General features: G+C 44.2%; 1 protein-coding gene across 1 annotated transcript; it reads left to right on the top strand.

The window, feature by feature from the left end:
• The first annotated feature begins 7,557 nt into the window (after positions 1-7,557).
• LOC135510684 (nuclear factor 7, brain-like) lies at positions 7,558-16,208 on the top strand. The gene is made up of 9 exons (XM_064931793.1): positions 7,558-7,647; positions 8,008-8,055; positions 10,123-10,274; positions 11,133-11,231; positions 11,842-11,970; positions 12,644-12,784; positions 13,054-13,182; positions 14,520-14,625; positions 14,894-16,208. Exons 2-9 carry the CDS (start codon positions 8,016-8,018, stop codon positions 15,424-15,426), a joined length of 1,329 nt encoding a protein of 442 aa, XP_064787865.1. The 5' UTR covers positions 7,558-7,647; positions 8,008-8,015; the 3' UTR covers positions 15,427-16,208.
• The last annotated feature ends 1,114 nt before the right edge of the window (positions 16,209-17,322 follow it).

The following is a 17,322-nucleotide window of genomic DNA, read 5'->3' as shown; positions in this document are numbered from 1 at the left end:
CTGTCCGGCGCTGCTGCCGTGGGTCTCCGGCCTGTCCGGCGCTGCTGCCGTGGGTCTCCGGCCTGTCCGGCGCTGCTACCGGAGTCTGAGGCCAGAGGCGCCAGAGGTCCTCTGTCCCGAGCTGCCCCTCTGTCCGGTGGGGTCATTGAGAAGGGTGGCCATGGTTAGAAAGCCACGGAGGCGGACTATAAGGCGGACTAAGACAATGGTGAAGTGGGGTCCGCGTCCCGCGCCAGAGCCGCCACCACGGACAGACGCCCACCCAGACCCTCCCCTATAGGTCAAGGTTTTGCGGCCGGAGTGGGGGGGGGGGTACTGTCACGTTCTGACCTTTATTTCCTTTGTTTTGTCATTATTTAGTATGGTCAGGGCGTGAGTTGGGTGGGCAGTCTGTTTGTTTTTCTATGATTTGGGTATTTCTATGTTTTGGCCTAGTATGGTTCTCAATATGAGGCAGGTGTCATTAGTTGTCTCTGATTGAGAATCATACTTAGGTAGCCTGGGTTTCACTGTGTTTGTGGGTGATTGTTCCTGTCTCTGTGTCTGCACCAGATAGGACTGTTATTTTTTTCTTCACATTTCTTGTTTTTGTAGTCAGTTGTTCATGTGTACATTTGCGTATTAAAAAGAACCATGGACACTTATCACGCCGCATATTGGTCCTCTGATCCTTTTCGCCTCTCCTCTTCGGAAGAAGAGGAGGAAATCCCTTACAATAGGGTGCCATTTGGGACCCATTCATTAAGTGACTACGTTTTTATTACCTGAACCTATTCTCCCCTGTTTGTTTTCCTCACTGGAATAATCAATCCATTGTGACCTTTCACCTGCATGGTGAGAAGTTCCTTGGTTGTTTCACTTTATCCATCACTGGATAAACACTTAACGGGTTAACACCACCTACACCTGAGACAATTAACCTTCCATAAACGTTAATAACCTCCATGGACTACTGTTGGGGTCGTCAGAGATAGTTTATGTTCTTAAAGTGTATATCTAGCTAATGTCTATTGTCTTTGACTGGGGACTGATTGTCTGTCCTGAAGTGGAGGTGACCGTTGGTTTCTGTTGCAACCTGGAGATTATTAGGCTAATATTGACCTTCATTCCTTTGACGTGTGCGATTAACACTCAACTGTAAAAGGACCCCCTTCCAATACATGCACCCACACACTATTACGGTTCTTTTAAGGCCCACACAGACTGTACGATTTTTGCCATCCCCAAACAACATTTCCACATCTTGGGCAAATTCTTAGGTGGTAAACGATTGTCGGACAGCTTGACTCATTCAGTGTGACAGGGTCTAGGTCTGATGATTAAATTACCACTACTTGTGGTTTTGGGCGCTGACAAAATTCTGGCAGTGTCTGAAATGTTGAGCCTTTATCATGTGGTGTGACTGGTGTTACGAGCCTTTCCCGGTGACTAACAAACAGGAACACCTCCAGCACTGAGTATGCACACAATAATACAATTGCTGTGAATTGTCCGATTATTAAAATAGTTTGATCTAAACATTGACATGCTTTGCAAGAAAACTATTTCCTAATAATCTTGTTTGCTTGACACATCTGAAATCAGGTTACTGTGACAATGTTGCGTTAGGAGGTAGGTGAAGGAGTCGGGCGCAGGAGAGCCGAGATGTCTGAGATGCAGTACTTTTAATAGGCAAGTCCACCAAATACAGGTATGGCACAATACAAAAGTCAAACGCCCTCGAGAACAGAGACACCCGTTACTCACGCAAGGAGGAACAAACAGATAACAGAGTCTTAATAAATGCGTGAAAATAAAAAATGGGCACAACCTCACCAACCTACATCACAAATAAAATAATCCCACACAAACCTAGGCAGGTAACAGGGTAAATATACACACAGAAATTAAGGCAAATTAAACCAGGTGTGAAAGAACCAAAGACAAAACAAACAGAAAAGGAAAAAGGGATCGGTGATGGCTAGTAGGCCGGCGACTCCGACCACCGAGCACCGCCTGAACAGGGAGAGGAAGGAACAGGGAGAGGAGCACCGCCTGAACAGGGAGAGGAAGGAACAGGGAGAGGAGCACCGCCTGAACAGGGAGAGGAAAGAACAGGGAGAGGAGCACCGCCTGAACAGGGAGAGGAAGGAACAGGGAGAGGAGCACCGCCTAAACAGGGAGAGGAAGGAACAGGGAGAGGAGCACCGCCTAAACAGGGAGAGGAAGGAACAGGGAGAGGAGCACCGCCTGAACAGGGAGAGGAAAGAACAGGGAGAGGAGCACCGCCTGAACAGGGAGAGGAAGGAACAGGGAGAGGATTGAACATGGAGAGGAAGGAACAGGGAGAGGAGCACCCCCGCCTGAACAGGGAGAGGAAAGAACAGGGAGAGGAGCACCGCCTGAACAGGGAGAGGAAGGAACAGGGAGAGGAGCACCGCCTGAACAGGGAGAGGAAAGAACAGGGAGAGGAGCACCGCCTGAACAGGGAGAGGAAGGAACAGGTAGAGGATTGAACATGGAGAGGAAGGAACAGGGAGAGGAGCACCCCCGCCTGAACAGGGAGAGGAAGGAACAGGGAGAGGAGCACTGCCTAAACAGGGAGAGGAAGGAACAGGAAGAGGAGCACAGCCTGAACAGGGAGAGGAAGGAACAGGGAGAGGAGCACCGCCTAAACAGGGAGATGAAGGAACAGGGAGAGGAGCACCGCCTAAACAGGGAGAGGAAGGAACAGGGAGAGGAGCACCGCCTGAACAGGGAGAGGAAGGAACAGGGAGAGGAGCACCGCCTAAACAGGGAGAGGAAGGAACAGGGAGAGGAGCACCGCCTAAACAGGGAGAGGAAGGAACAGGGAGAGGAGCACCGCCTAAACAGGGAGAGGAAGGAACAGGGAGAGGAGCACCGCCTGAACAGGGAGAGGAAGGAACAGGGAGAGGAGCACCGCCTGAACAGGGAGAGGAAGGAACAGGGAGAAGAGCACCGCCTAAACAGGGAGAGGAAGGAACAGGGAGAGGAGCACCGCCTAAACAGGGAGAGGAAGGAACAGGGAGAGGATCACCGCCTGAACAGGGAGAGGAAGGAACAGGGAGAGGAGCACCGCCTGAACAGGGAGAGGAAGGAACAGGGAGAGGAGCACTGCCTAAACAGGGAGAGGAAGGAACAGGGAGAGGAGCACCGCCTAAACAGGGAGAAGAAGGAACAGGGAGAGGAGCACCACCTGAACAGGGAAAGGAAGGAACAGGGAGAGGAGCACCGCCTAAACAGGGAGAGGAAGGAACAGGGAGAGGAGCACCGCCTGAACAGGGAGAGGAAGGAACAGGGAGAGGAGCACCGCCTAAACAGGGAGAGGAAGGAACAGGGAGAGGAGCACCGCCTAAACAGGGAGAGGAAGGAACAGGGAGAGGAGCACCGCCTGAACAGGGAAAGGAAGGAACAGGGAGAGGAGCACCGCCTAAACAGGGAGAGGAAGGAACAGGGAGAGGAGCACCGCCTGAACAGGGAGAGGAAGGAACACGGAGAGGAGCACCGCCTGAACAGGGAGAGGAAGGAACAGGGAGAGGAACTACCTTCGGTGGAAGTCGTGACAGTTACCTGATGGGATTTTGATAAATTCACAAAAAAAATTGCTAATCCAAATAAATGTTCTATCACAGCAACCATGTTATTTTTGGTAAGCATATTTGATTCTGACATATAAGGTTAGTAAGATGTATACTTTTAGTTTTTCCAAATTCAATGAACTTGTGCATAAGCATAGAGGAGGCTTGAGCTGCTGGTGCTGGCACATGTGCAGATCAAATGCACCCCTGCAGTTGATGTAGCCGCCTAAGTCGGCTGAAGTAGGCTCCCAAGCCAACCGCAGAATGTGACGACCAAACTGAAGCAAATTGCAAAATCTGTCCAGGTTGATCACAAGAGTTTTATTTTGGGAACATCGCACAGTGTGACATATAATTATCGTAAAAGACTGAATCCGACGTACAGTTTCTATCGTAAACGACTGAATCCGACGTACAGTTTTTATCGTAAAAGACTGAATCCGACGTACAGTGTGGGAAGGCCTTAACCCCTTTCTGGGCCATTCACTGCGACATTTCACCTGGCAAACCAACTATTAGACACTAATTCCCAGTTCCAACTATCAGTAAGTAATTCAGGTGTGATCATGACTGGTCAAGATGATGCATGATGCAAAGAACCATGCAAACTCTCACCTTTGCATTCGTATCTATCAAATTTATGATAGCTATTGCCTTTTGTCTTAGCAACAGCAGGGCAATACTTAGCAGCAACAAAGTTCAGATTGGGTTTGCCAACCAGGCAGATTTATGGTTGTTTATTCAGAAGGAGAGAGATACACAAACTGTTAGGGCCTACATAAAGCTGTCCCAACAGCACTTTTCAGCACCATGGAGTGAATCCTTACCACCACTACACCTGGCTATCAGCGGAGCCTTGTCTGGCAGCGAAACAGTTCATTCAGCCTAAATTACTGCCTTTAAAAAATATATAGCTGATATGGCTGACTTGCTTAAACAAATTTGGTTTCTACTGACAACTGAGATGTACAAACTATGGCATAAGGGGACGACAAGCGGATAAGGGAAAATCCGTAATTTCGATTAAGACGTTAATGAGCGAGCTAGGACAGATAGACAATATAAAAATTTGTTCAGCACTTTTGAAATGTACAGAGACAAAATTCAAATGATGAGCGGTTCTTACAGTATTCTCCCTGTACAGCAAGTCAGAACCCTAGGATAAACAAAGGATGCTTATATGCAGACAATGAAAGCTCTTACAATATTTGATTATTACATTTCTCTAAAACAAGCTATAGGCTACATGTGCACACCAAGTCTGAACAGTAGACACATTTATGAGGGGAAAGGGACCAAATTATTAGGGTGAGGCACATGAGCAACTAACAGCTTACTACACAACATTCCCTTAGTATTACTTTTTGAGCAACAGTGTACAGTCGGAAGTTTACATACACTTAAGTTGGAGTCATTAAAACTCATTTTTCAACTCCACAAATTTCTTGTGAACAAACTATAGTTTTGGCAAGTCGGTTAGGATATTTACTTTGTGCATGACACAAGTAATTTTTCCAACAATTGTTAATTCACTGTATCACAATTCCATTGGGTTAGAAGTTTACATACACTATGCCTTTAAACATCTTGGAAAATTCCAGAAAATTATGTAATGGCTTTATAAGTGTCTGATTGGCTAATTGACATAATTTGAGTCAATTGGAGGTGTACCTGTGGATGTATTTAAAGGCATACCTTCAAACTCGGTGCCTCTTTCCTAGACATCATGGGAAAATCAAAATAAATCAGCAAAGACCTCAGAAAAAAAAACATCCACAAGTCTGGTTCATCCTTGGGAGAAATTCCCAAACGCCTGAAGGTACCACGTTTATCTGTACAAACAATAGTACGCAAGTATAAATACCATGGGACCACTCAGCCGTCATGCCACTCATGAAGGAGACACGTTCTGTCTCGTTGAGATGAACGTACTTTGTTGCGAAAAGTGCAAATCAATCCCAGAACAACAGCAAAGGACCTTGTGAAGATGCTGGAGGAAACGGGTACAAAAGTATCTATATCCACAGTAAAACGATTCCTAAATCGACTTAATCTGAAAGGCCGCTCAGCAAGGAAGAAGCCACTGCTCCAAAACCACCATAACAAAGCCAGACTACGGTTTGCAACTGGACATGGGGACAAGGACCGTACTGTTTGGAGAAATGTCCTCTGGTCTGATGAAACAAAAATGGAACTATTTGGCCATAATGACCATCGTTATGTTTGGAGGAAAAAGGGGGATGCTTGCAAGCCAAAGAACACCATCCCAACCGTGAAGCACGTGGGTGGCAGCATCATATTGCGGGGGTGCTTTGCTGCAGGAGGGACTGGTGCACTTCACAAAATAGATGGCATCATGAGGGAGGAAAATTATGTGGGTATATTGAAGCAACATCTCAAGACATCAGTCAGGAAGTTAAAGCTTGGTCGCAAATGGGTCTTCCAAATGGACAATGACCCCAAGCATATTTCCAAAGTTGTGGCAAAATGGCTTAAGGACAACAACAACTCAGTTACACCAGCTCTGTCAGGAGTAATGGGCCAAAATTCCCCCAACTTATTGTGGGAAGCTTGTGGAAGGCTACCTAAAACGTTTGACCCAAGTTAAACAATTTAAAGGCAATGCTACCAAATACTAATTGAGTGATCCACTGGGAATGTGATGAAAGAAAGAAAAGCTGAAATAAATCCTTCTCTCTACTATTATTCTGACATTTCACATTGTTAAAGTGATCCTAACTGACCTAAGCCAGGGAAATCTTACTATGATTAAATGTCAGGATTTGTGAAAAACGGAGTTTAAATGTATTTGGCTAAGGTGTATGTAAACGTTTTGATGTTTTAAAGATGGGCATTTCTAAAATGACATTTCACGGCGACAGTATAGGCCATACCTCAGTAAGCACGGTGTCACGATTGTCATATGGAGGAGACCAAGGCGCAGCGTGGTAAGCGTACATATTTATTTTTATGGAAGATCGAACACTGAACAAAACTAATACAAAACAACAATACGATTTTAATGTTTTTGAAGTGAATGTTTGACAATCAGATGTTAACATCATGACAGGCTGTGTTTATGCCACGTTAAAAAGGTAATGAATGCATGATTAAAGTGAAATGACAAATCTTTACTAGGCCTAGGCTACTAGGCACACAGAGATCATATATGAACTGAATAGGGATTGTGTAGGCCTATGTAATTCTATGATTAAACCACAGGAGGTTGGTGGCACCTTAATTTGGGAGGGGGGGCTTGTGGTAAAGGATGGATCGGAATCAGTGGACGAAAATTGGAAATTGGGTAGAAAAAGGGGAGTAAAATTGAAAAAAAACAACATTAAAAAAACAACATGATTTACATGTGTTTGATGCCATTCCTTTTGCTCTGTTCCAACCATTATTATGAGGCTCTGGCTGGGTCACTCCTACATTGTCTTGGCTGTGTGCTTAGGATCGTTGTCCTGTTGGAAGGTGAACGTTCCCCCAGTCTGAGGAGGTGAGCGCTCTGGAGGTTTTCATCAAGGATCTCTGTACTTTGCTTTGTTCATCTTTGTCTCGATCCTGACTAGTCTTCCAGTCCCTGCCCCTGAAAAACATCCCCTCAGCATCCTCCACTGGACATCTTGGCTATAAAAAAAAATGTGTGCTCGAACTTGGATGTCCCGTAAGGTAAGAAATCTACTTTCACTCCTGTTTTCAGAGCTGATCTGATTGGTCAAAAGACCAATTAGTGGAAAAAAGATCAGAATTGGTCTGCCTGTGTAAACGGAGCCAAAGATGGTAATTCTGTGTCACTTTATGTAATCAACGTGTGACCCCTTATCGCTAGACTAGAATCTCACGCGCTCTCCTCATGGTATAGCCAATATGGATTTCTGGGAAGGTAGGCTGATTATACCTGCAGAAAGATCCCCCCTCCTTCTCGCTTTCCCAAGCACCATAAAAGGTCCAAAGATTAAACCACCTCAGCATGTAACAAAAACAGTAGATGAGCAGGGTTTGCTGTCCAGTCTTATCACCACCACCACCACCACGACCGCGCACCAGCCTGACCTACATGCATAGGGTAGAATTTTGAATTTGGGGATTTTTATCTCAAATGTTTCATTCTTTATCATTTCGTCTGATGTAAGGACATAGCCATTGCTGTAGTTTTCATTATGATGTAGATTATATTTCTCTACTGAAGTCATTTTCATAACTTCAACAACGGCATCTGGCATTGGTCTTAGATCTGGGTTTCGATTTTGTGTAGATATTTCATACCATTGTGTTGTATATTCTAAGCTTGCTGGTGGACTCAGTTTTTAATTAGCTTGTGCCATTTTGTCAAATTCAACATGTGGATACATAGTAATATCCTCAGTGGCCTCTGCCTCTATTGTTAAATGGAATATTTTGTAAGGAGTCTACCTTGTCTATACAGGACTAAGGATGGAAACTTTCAAGATGAAGAGCATTCTGAAGGTGTCTAGTAAGTATTGTTCCCTATTAACAGTGTTATATTATAATATTAGATATATTAGATATGTTATACATTATTGTCTTATACATATATACAAAGCCTTCAGACATTTTACACATTTTGTTAGGTTACAGCCTTATTCTAAAATGGATTAAATAGTTTTTTCCCCTCATCAATCTACACACAATATCCCGTAATGACAAAGCAAAAACAGGTTTTTAGACTTTTTCTGCTAATTATATATCACATTTACACAAGTATTCAGACCCTTTACTCAGTACTTTGTTGAAGCACATTTTGCAGCGATTACAGCCTTGAGTCTTTTTGGGTATAACGCTATAAGCTTGGCACACCTGTATTTGGGGAGTTTCTCCCATTCTTCTCTGCAGATCCTCTCAAGCTCCGTCAGGTTGGAGATTTGCTGCACAGCTATTTTCAGGTCTCTCCAGAGATGTTCGATCAGGTTTAAGTCCAGGCTCTGGCTGGGCCACTCCTGCATTGTCTTGGCTGTGTGCTTAGGGTCGTTGTCCTGTTGATAGGTGAAAGTTCGCCCCCAGTCTGAGGAGGTGAGCGCTCTGGAGGTTTTCTTCAAGGATCTCTTTGTACTTTGCTTTGTTCATCTTTGTCTCGATCCTGACTAGTCTTCCAGTCCCTGCCCCTGAAAAACATCCCCACAGCATGACGCTCCCACCACCATGCTTCACTGTAGGGATGGTGCCAGGTTTCGTAAAGATGTGAATCTCAGCATTCAGGCCAAAGAGTTTAATATTGGTTTCATCAGATCAGAGAATCTTGTTTGTCATGTTCTGAGAGTCTTTGGGTACCTTTTGGCAAACTCCAAACACGCTGTCATGTGCCTTTTACTGAGGAGTGGCTTCCGTCTGGCAACTCTACCTTAAAGACCGTATTGGTGGTGTGCTTCAGAGATGGCTGGCCTTCTGGAAGGTTTTCCCATCTCCCCAGAGGACCAGCGGGTACTTGGTCACCTCCCTGACCAAGGCCCTTCTCCCCCAATTGCTCAGTTTGACTGGGGGGGGGGGGGGGGCAGCTCTAGGAAGAGTCTTGGTGGTTACAAACTTCTTCCATTTAAGAGTGATGGAGGTCCCTGTGTTCTTGGGTACTGTCAATGCTGCAGAAATATTTTGGTACCCTTCCCCAGATCTGTACCTAGACACAATCCTGAGTCCTTCAACCTCATGGCTTGGTTTTTGATCTGGCATGCACTGTCAACTGTGGGACCTTATATAGACAGCTGTGTGCCTTTCCAAATCATGTCCAATCAATTGAATTTACCACAAGTGGATTCCAATGAAGTTCGTAATAATGAAGTTCGTAATAATTAACAATGAACAATAGAGCAAATAGATACTATTTTATAATTGTTTATCTTTTGAATGTCCAATGCAGACGGTTTTTAAAATGATCAATATAAAATAATTTCTGGTAACAATTACTGTGATTGTTTTCCATTAAAAATTGTCCAAAAAATGTATCAATTGCTTCTTTCCAACGGGTACACATAAGTCGAATCAATGTTTTTTTCACGTCCTTTCACGAAATTACGTTGATCCAACATGGAATAGACATTGAATGGACTTCTGTGTTCAGTGGGTTAACAAAGAGCAATTTCTCAAGCAAGAATTTTGACAGGACTGTTTGGAAGGGGTCTGTGGGAAGGGGAAAACTGAAAACTAGCTGTTAAAACTAGCTCTCTTTCTTATTGGTCTATTAACTAATTTACGGCCTGGTGATGTCGCCAGCAGGCCAAAACTCCATCCCACCACAACAGGCTGAAATTTCAGGCGGTCTTTTCAAACAGCTCTTACACTAAAAGGGAATTATCACAATCTTCCCAATTTCACAGTATTATTCCAACTTCATAGTGTGAAAATATATATAAATCACAGGAAATCAAAGTTTTGACTGCACTGGGCCTTTAAGCAATAACTAATTTGATTTAATTAAATCTGACGTAAAGTTAAATGTATACGCTTAGTTAAATCTGACTCTAAAATGTATGTGCGTCCCCCACCCCTCATCCACTCTAATCTAATTTTATCACTATTTCACCTCCAGAGCTTAACTCCCAGCTGAAGTTGGAGAGCTCTACCCAGAGTCAATCCATTGGGGCGGTGCGCTGGAACCTTCCTGAAGAGGACCTCCAGGCCCACAGCTCAGCCCCTACCAGCCTCCGCAAGAGCAGTGCCCCCTCCACACATCGCTCATCGGTAGGCTACACACATGCACGCTCAGTGTCTATAATGAATTCTGAGAGTCCCTGCATAAGAATACAAAGATCTTTTATAGCCAAGATACACCCCTCTCAACTTACATGACGAACCACAGATCTTAGGAACTGTTCACACAGGGCCTTTTACTTGAGAGAGGAGTATCCCATAGCCAGATAGCATTAGCTATAAATTATCGTTCAGTTTGGTCTCTAAGACGAGGTTCTAATCTCGTTCCTGGTACTTCATAGTACAAGAACCCCAAATCATCCAATGGCATATATCAATTGTCAACTCTAGATACTCCCATCTCAAGTACACCCCACTCTTGGACAAGCTCACTGAGGGGAGTGAGCCTCTAGGTCATATACTATGAAAGACAAGTGCAACATCAGAGGGGTCATACAATGGTTCCAGACACCGCCATACTCCTCCTCCCAACGGGATAAGGAGGGAGTGACTGGCGTACAGACATTGTGGAGACAATTAATTGGTTCCCCATTAATCACGCCATCCCTTCACATGGTTTAGGAATAGGTAAAGACACATTCACATAAGAAGACAATGTTCCATTCTGTCCTCCTCTCCTTCTGATATTCTGCATATCACCAGATGGTTTGACAGATTACATTCACATATGAAGACAAGCCTGACCTCTCCGGGCCCCAAGTGACTGAGCCTTAGCTGAGAAGGGATAAGTGCAACTGCAAACCCTATAGTCCAAAGGGAAACATTCTAATGACAAGTATTTACATGAGCATATTATGTAAATAAAACATCTTATTTATGTTACCCAACTTATTCTGATTCATCCACCACACTGTTCATACTGTATGTGTGTGCGTGTGTCCTTTGTAGCAACACGCTCATCAGAATGGCATGAAGAACCTGCGCAGTCTGCAGGAATGTGTCCGCTTCATCAACCATTGGAAGGAGCAGGTGGCCCAAGTCTGCAAGGTACAGTAGGACCCTGAAAGGGAGAGAGAGGGAGGGGGGGAAAGATATATATCTATAGAAAGAACAAGGGAAGAGGGAACAAAAGCAGTAACTGAGAGAGTTCAGATATATACACTTGTACAATGTTAGTATGATAGTATTAGTGAGTGTTATTTTGTCCTTTGTTTGTATTAATGCAAAATGTGAGGTGAAGGAAAAATAGTAGGCCCGGCTTAGAGGGGCTTCTGTCAGTCACTAGGAAACTTTGAGGGGGGGGGGATCGGCGAGGGCCTCCCACATAGTATATGATATGAAAACGTGTTGAAATGCAAGGGGGGCCAGATGGGGTTGGAGATATGACGGGGAGTGCTGACCTGGCTTCTGGCCTCCCAGGCAGTAACAGGGTTACGTAAACAAAAAACACTCTCAACCATCCCATTTTGAATTGATTTGATCCCATTTTGAATTGATTTGATCTAGTAATTTACTTGATGCCTAGTTGTGTTCGCCTTTTTGCAGGAATTTCTACAACATTGCTTTGACATTAAGAGGATTGAGATGAGATCGCTATACACACTATTGAGAATGTACAGTATGGTATTGACCTGGTTGCTGTGTTGTCTTGTTGCAGAGTGGCAGTGATGCGGGGAAGGGCACCAGTAAAGGAGAGACCCCGGTGGAGCTGAAAACAGAACGCAATCTGGAAGAGAGCAGGAAACTCATTGTGCTGTGGGCCAATGAGCTCAACAGCGTCGACAAGGCGAGAAAAAAACGAAGACTGACTTTTTTTTTGTGTGTACTCTATCAAATGTTCGCTTGAAGTATCATAACTATCAATTAATCAAATGTATTTATAAAGCCCTTGTGACATCAGCGGATGTCACAAAGTGCTGTACGGAAACCCAGCCTAAAACCCCAAACAGCAAGCAATGCAGATGTAGAAGCACGGTGGCTATGAGAAACTCCCTAGAAAGGTAGGATCCTAGGATGAAACCTAAAAAGGAACCAGGCTCTGAGGGCTGGCCAGTCATCTTCTGGCTGTGCCGGGTGGAAATAGTGCATAGCCAAACGTTCATAGCTGACGAGCAGGGTCATCCAGAGGTCGAGACAGCAGAGAGAGAGAGAGTCATAATCACCAGTCCCGGGACAAGGTAGCATGTCCAGTGAACAGGTCAGGGTTCCATAGTCGCAGGCAGAACAGTTGAAATTGGAGTAGCAGCACAACCAGGTGGACTGGAGGCAGCCAGGAGTCATCAGGCCAGGTAGTCCTTAGGCATGGTCCTAGGGCTCAGATCCTCCGGAAGGGGATGGAGAGAGAGGGAGAGAGAGAGAATAAGAGGGAGCATGCTTAAATTCAGACAGCATTTATTCATAAATAAATGACGTTGAATGTGACTGAAAACCTTCAACTGTATTCCTCTATGCCTCCTCAGCTGGCGAAGGCTAGGCCCTGGGTGCAAGAGAGATGTGAGGAGGAGGAGGAAGAAGAAAACAAGGATGGCGAGATGGACCCCGATGAGGAAGTGCAGCAGAGGATCATGGAGTGGGCCAAGGAGCTGCAGAGCGCCTCAGAGGTGAGAGGTCAGGGATGACTGGTCAAGGTCAAGGATACAAATGTATATGAGAAACAAGGGGACACTACCGAGGATGGAAATGGGGGAAAAACTGTGTTCCAAACGGATAGCAATTTGTATAACCTAGCATTCAAACAGCATTGGTTAACTGCTATCTGCAGATTTGTTACCAAACAGATACCATTTAGCATAAGGGCTAAAAAGTGTGATAGGACTGATAGAGATTACTTGGTATTAACGTCTGTCTGGCTATGTGTCTGTCTACACAGCGTTGTGGGGTGCAGAGCAATGAGCTAGGCAATGTTCTGCGTCTGCTGGGTCTGAGGAAGAAGAGACTGATCAACCTCCTGCCCTTACTGGAGTTCATTACTTGGTCACTGCTCAAGGAGGACTGCAAGGTGAGACGACACACACACACACACACGCCCACACACAAAAACACACAAGCAAGTTTTGAAATGTTTTTCAGGTCTCTCCAGAGATGCTCGATCGGGTTCAAGTCCGGGCTCTGGCTGTGACACTTAAGGACATTCAGAAACTTGTCCCGAAGCCACTCCTGCATTGTCTTAGCTGTGTGCTTAGGGTTGTTGTCCTGTTGGAAGGTGAACCTTCGCCTCAGTCTGAAGTCCTGAGCGCTCAGGAGCAGGTTTTCATCAAGGATCTCTCTGTACTTTACTCCGTTCATCTTTCCCTCGATCCTGATTAGTCTTCAAGAGCCTGCAAGCTGAAAACATCCCCACAACATGATGCTGCCACCACCATGCTTCACCATAGAGATGGTGCCCAGTTTCCTCCAGAAGTGGCACTTGGCATTCAGGCCAAAGAGTGCAATCTTGGTTTCATCAGACCAAAGAATCTTGTTTCTCGTGGTCTGAGTCCTTTTGGTGCCATTTGGCAAACGACAATCGGGCTGTCATGTTCATTTTACTGAAGAGTGGCTTCTGTCTGGCTACTCTACCATAAAAGGCCTGATTGGTGGAGTGAGATGGTTGTCCTTCTGGAAGGTTCTCCCATCTCTACAGAGAAACTCTGGAGCTCTGTCAGAGTGACCACCGGGTTCTTGGTCACATCCCTGACCAAGGCCCTTCTTGCCTGATTGCTCAGTTTGGCCGGGCGGCCATGTCTAGGAAGAGTCTTTGTGGTTTCAAATTTCTTCCATTTAAGAATGATGGAGGCCACTGTGTTCTTTGGGACCTTTAATGCTGCAGAAATGTTTTGCTACCCTTCCCCAGATCTGTGCCTCGACACAATCCTGTCTCAGAGCTCTACGGACAATTCCTTTGACCTCATGGCTTGGTTTTAGCTCTGACATGCACTGTCAACTGTAGGTATTATATAGACACGCATGTGCCTTTCCAAATCATGTCCAATTAATTACATTTACCACAGGTAAAGTTGTAGAAACATCTGAAGGATGTTCAATGGAAACACGATGCACTGGAGCTCAATTTGAAGTCTCATAGCAAAGGGTCTGAATACTTTTTTAATTAGCAAAAAAAGAGTTTTCGCTTTGTCATTATGGGTTAGTATGTGTAGATTAACGTGAGAAAAAATGTATTTAATCTATTTTAGAATAAGGCTGTAACATAACAAAATGTGGGAAAAGGGAAGGGGTCTGAATACTTTTCGAATACACTGTATACCATTTCAGCTCACAGTAATATGGTGGAAATGAAACTATTAAAGACAATTCTTTACCTACATTCATACACTTTGTCTGTGTTCCTATTTTCAGGGTGGCATTTCTCCGCTGTGGCTGTCAGCGAAGCAGTGCACCTGGAAGGCAGGCACTCCAAGATACATCCCTAACTCAGTGTGGAACTGGATGATCAGTGCATCAGGTAACTATCTGTCTATTTGGACACATGCTTTAATATGAACTATTAATACATTTAAAAAAGAATCACAGAAAAGAAGAATGAATAAAAGTATACATTTAAAGCATTTTCATACATTTTGCCCAAACCTTAAACTTACAACAAAATATTGGTACTGCTAGGATAGAAAAGACGAAGAGTGGAACATGGATTACAGAATATTATTTAAAATGGTGAAAGTAAAACATGTGTAGCACATTTCAAAAAGTTGTCAACTCTCTCCGCCCTGTAGCCGATGTGACCTTTGACCCCATGACCAACCACCTGTGGCTCCAGCTCTCAGATGACCACCGCAAGGTCCAGGAGGGCATATCTGAGTCCAATCTGCCCTTCAGTCCTCAGCGCTTCGACGCCTGGCCTGGCGTGCTGGGCTGGGAGGGATACGCCTCTGGACGGCACTACTGGGAAGTCGACATAGCCAACAACGGCTACTGGCGGGTCGGCCTGACCACGGCGAGTGCCGAACGCCAGGGCCGCTTCCCCATGAGCCCCCAGACTGGCTATTGGACCCTGTGGCGCAGTATGCACCAGTTCTACGCCTGTACCAAGCCTGAGACGCCCCTGCCCCTGGGTCTGGTGGCCCGCCGAATGGGGATCTATCTAGACTACGAGGAAGGACAGATCTCCTTCTACAACGCAGAGACCAAGACCCACATCTATACATTCACAGGCAAGTTCAAGGAGAAGCTGTACCCGGTGTTTGCCCCGCTGGACGGGCGCTCACTCATCACCATCATCTCGCCACACAAGGTCTCTACACTTTGAAGACATCACGGGTCTTTGGTTAAGAGATTCTCCCCAACATAAGCTGACTCCAGATCTGGTTTTCCTTCGCCTTTCAATCACAGGCTTATTTGGACTTGGAAAACCAGGTGTGTGGAGTGGACTCTGGTTAATCAATAAGATTCATTGATCAATTAAGTACCAAGAATAAGAGAAAACCATTGGAGAAGAGTTTGAGCAGTTGACACTTTGACCCGCAAAGCCTTGGGTTGAGGATGGATTTGCCCTGTTTCGACAACAGTTGGCCTAGACACTTCTGTATGGATCTTAAGAGTTATATGGGAAGAAGCAAATAGGCAACTTCATACCCTAAAATAAAACAAATTTGACAAGCTAGATTTAAACAGTACATGTCTGACCCCCCCCCCCCCACCCCCGTTTTAATACGTTAAAAGAAATCTAAATACTGTATATAAATTGCATTATAATACAGAAACAGCTAGCTAAATGGAAGATGGGAAATGTATACTGAGGAAATCTAACTACAATATATCTACATATTGCAGTGTATCTATTTACCTATATACAGTATCTATACCTTTATGTCTTTATATATATATGCACTTTCATAATATGTATACAGTCCCTTCAGAAAGTATTCACACCCCTTGACTTTTTCCACATTTTGTTGTGTTATAGCCTGAATTTAAAATGATTACATTTCAATTTGTCACTGGCCAACTCACAATACAACACAATGTCAAAATGGAATAATGTTTTTAGAAATGTTTACAAATTAATAAAAAATTAAACGCTTGAGTCAATATGTATTCAACCCCTTTGTTGTGGCAAGCCTAAATAAGTTCAGGAGTAAGAATTTGCTTAACAACTCACATAAGTTGCATGGACTCTGTGTGCAATAATAATGTTTTTTTTTTAATGACTACCCCATCTCTCTACCCCACACACACAATTATCTGTCAGGTCCCTCAGCCGAGCAGTGAATTTCAAACAGATTTAACCACAAAGACCAGAGAGGTTTTGCAATGTCTAGCAATGAAGAGCACCTATTGGTAGATGGGTAAAAAAACAAGCAGACATTGAATATCCCTTTGATCGTGGTGAAGTTATTAATTACACTTTATATGGTGTATCAATACAGCCAGTCACTTCAAAGATACAGGCGTCCTTCCTAACTCAGTTGCCAGAGAGGAAGGAAACCGCTCAGGGATTTCCCCATGAGGCTAATGATTACTTTAAAACAGTTACAGAGTTAAATTGCTGTGATAGGAGAAAACTGAGGATGGATCAACAACATTGTAGTTTCTTCATAATAGTAACTTAATTGACAGAGTAAAAAGAAGGAAGCCTGTACAGAATAAAAAATATTCCAAAACATGCATTCTCTTTGCAACAAGGCACTGAAGCAATACTGCAAGGAATGTGGCAAAGCAATTAACTTTTGCACTGAATACAAAGTGTTATGTTTGGGGCAAATCCAATACATTACTGAGTACCACTCTCCATATTTTCAAGCATAGTTGTGGCTGCATCATAGTATGGGTATGCTAGTAATCGTTAAGGACAAAAAGGATTTAAAACATCAACAGAAGGGAGCTAAACACAGGCAAAATCCTAGAGGAAAACCTGGTTGAATCTGCTTTCCACCAGACACTGGGAGATGAATTCACCTTTTAGCAGGACAGTAACCTAAAACACAAGGTCAAATCTTCACTGGAGTTGCTTAGCAAGAAGACAGTGAATGTTCCTGAGTTGTCGAGTTACAGTTTTGACTTCAATCTATTTGAAAATAATCAAATTAGCAGCATTTAACTGCTTGTAAGAGGGAAAATGATTTAATAGAATTACATTGACATCATAACCTCATGATTAAGAATCATTCTTCCTAAATAAGAGGCAGCCTCTTTAACGTGCTAA

Source organism: Oncorhynchus masou, chromosome 23 (genome assembly GCF_036934945.1).
Source record: "Oncorhynchus masou masou isolate Uvic2021 chromosome 23, UVic_Omas_1.1, whole genome shotgun sequence".
Classification (NCBI taxonomy): Eukaryota; Metazoa; Chordata; class Actinopteri; order Salmoniformes; family Salmonidae; genus Oncorhynchus; species Oncorhynchus masou.
This window is presented reverse-complemented; position numbering and strand designations above follow the sequence as displayed.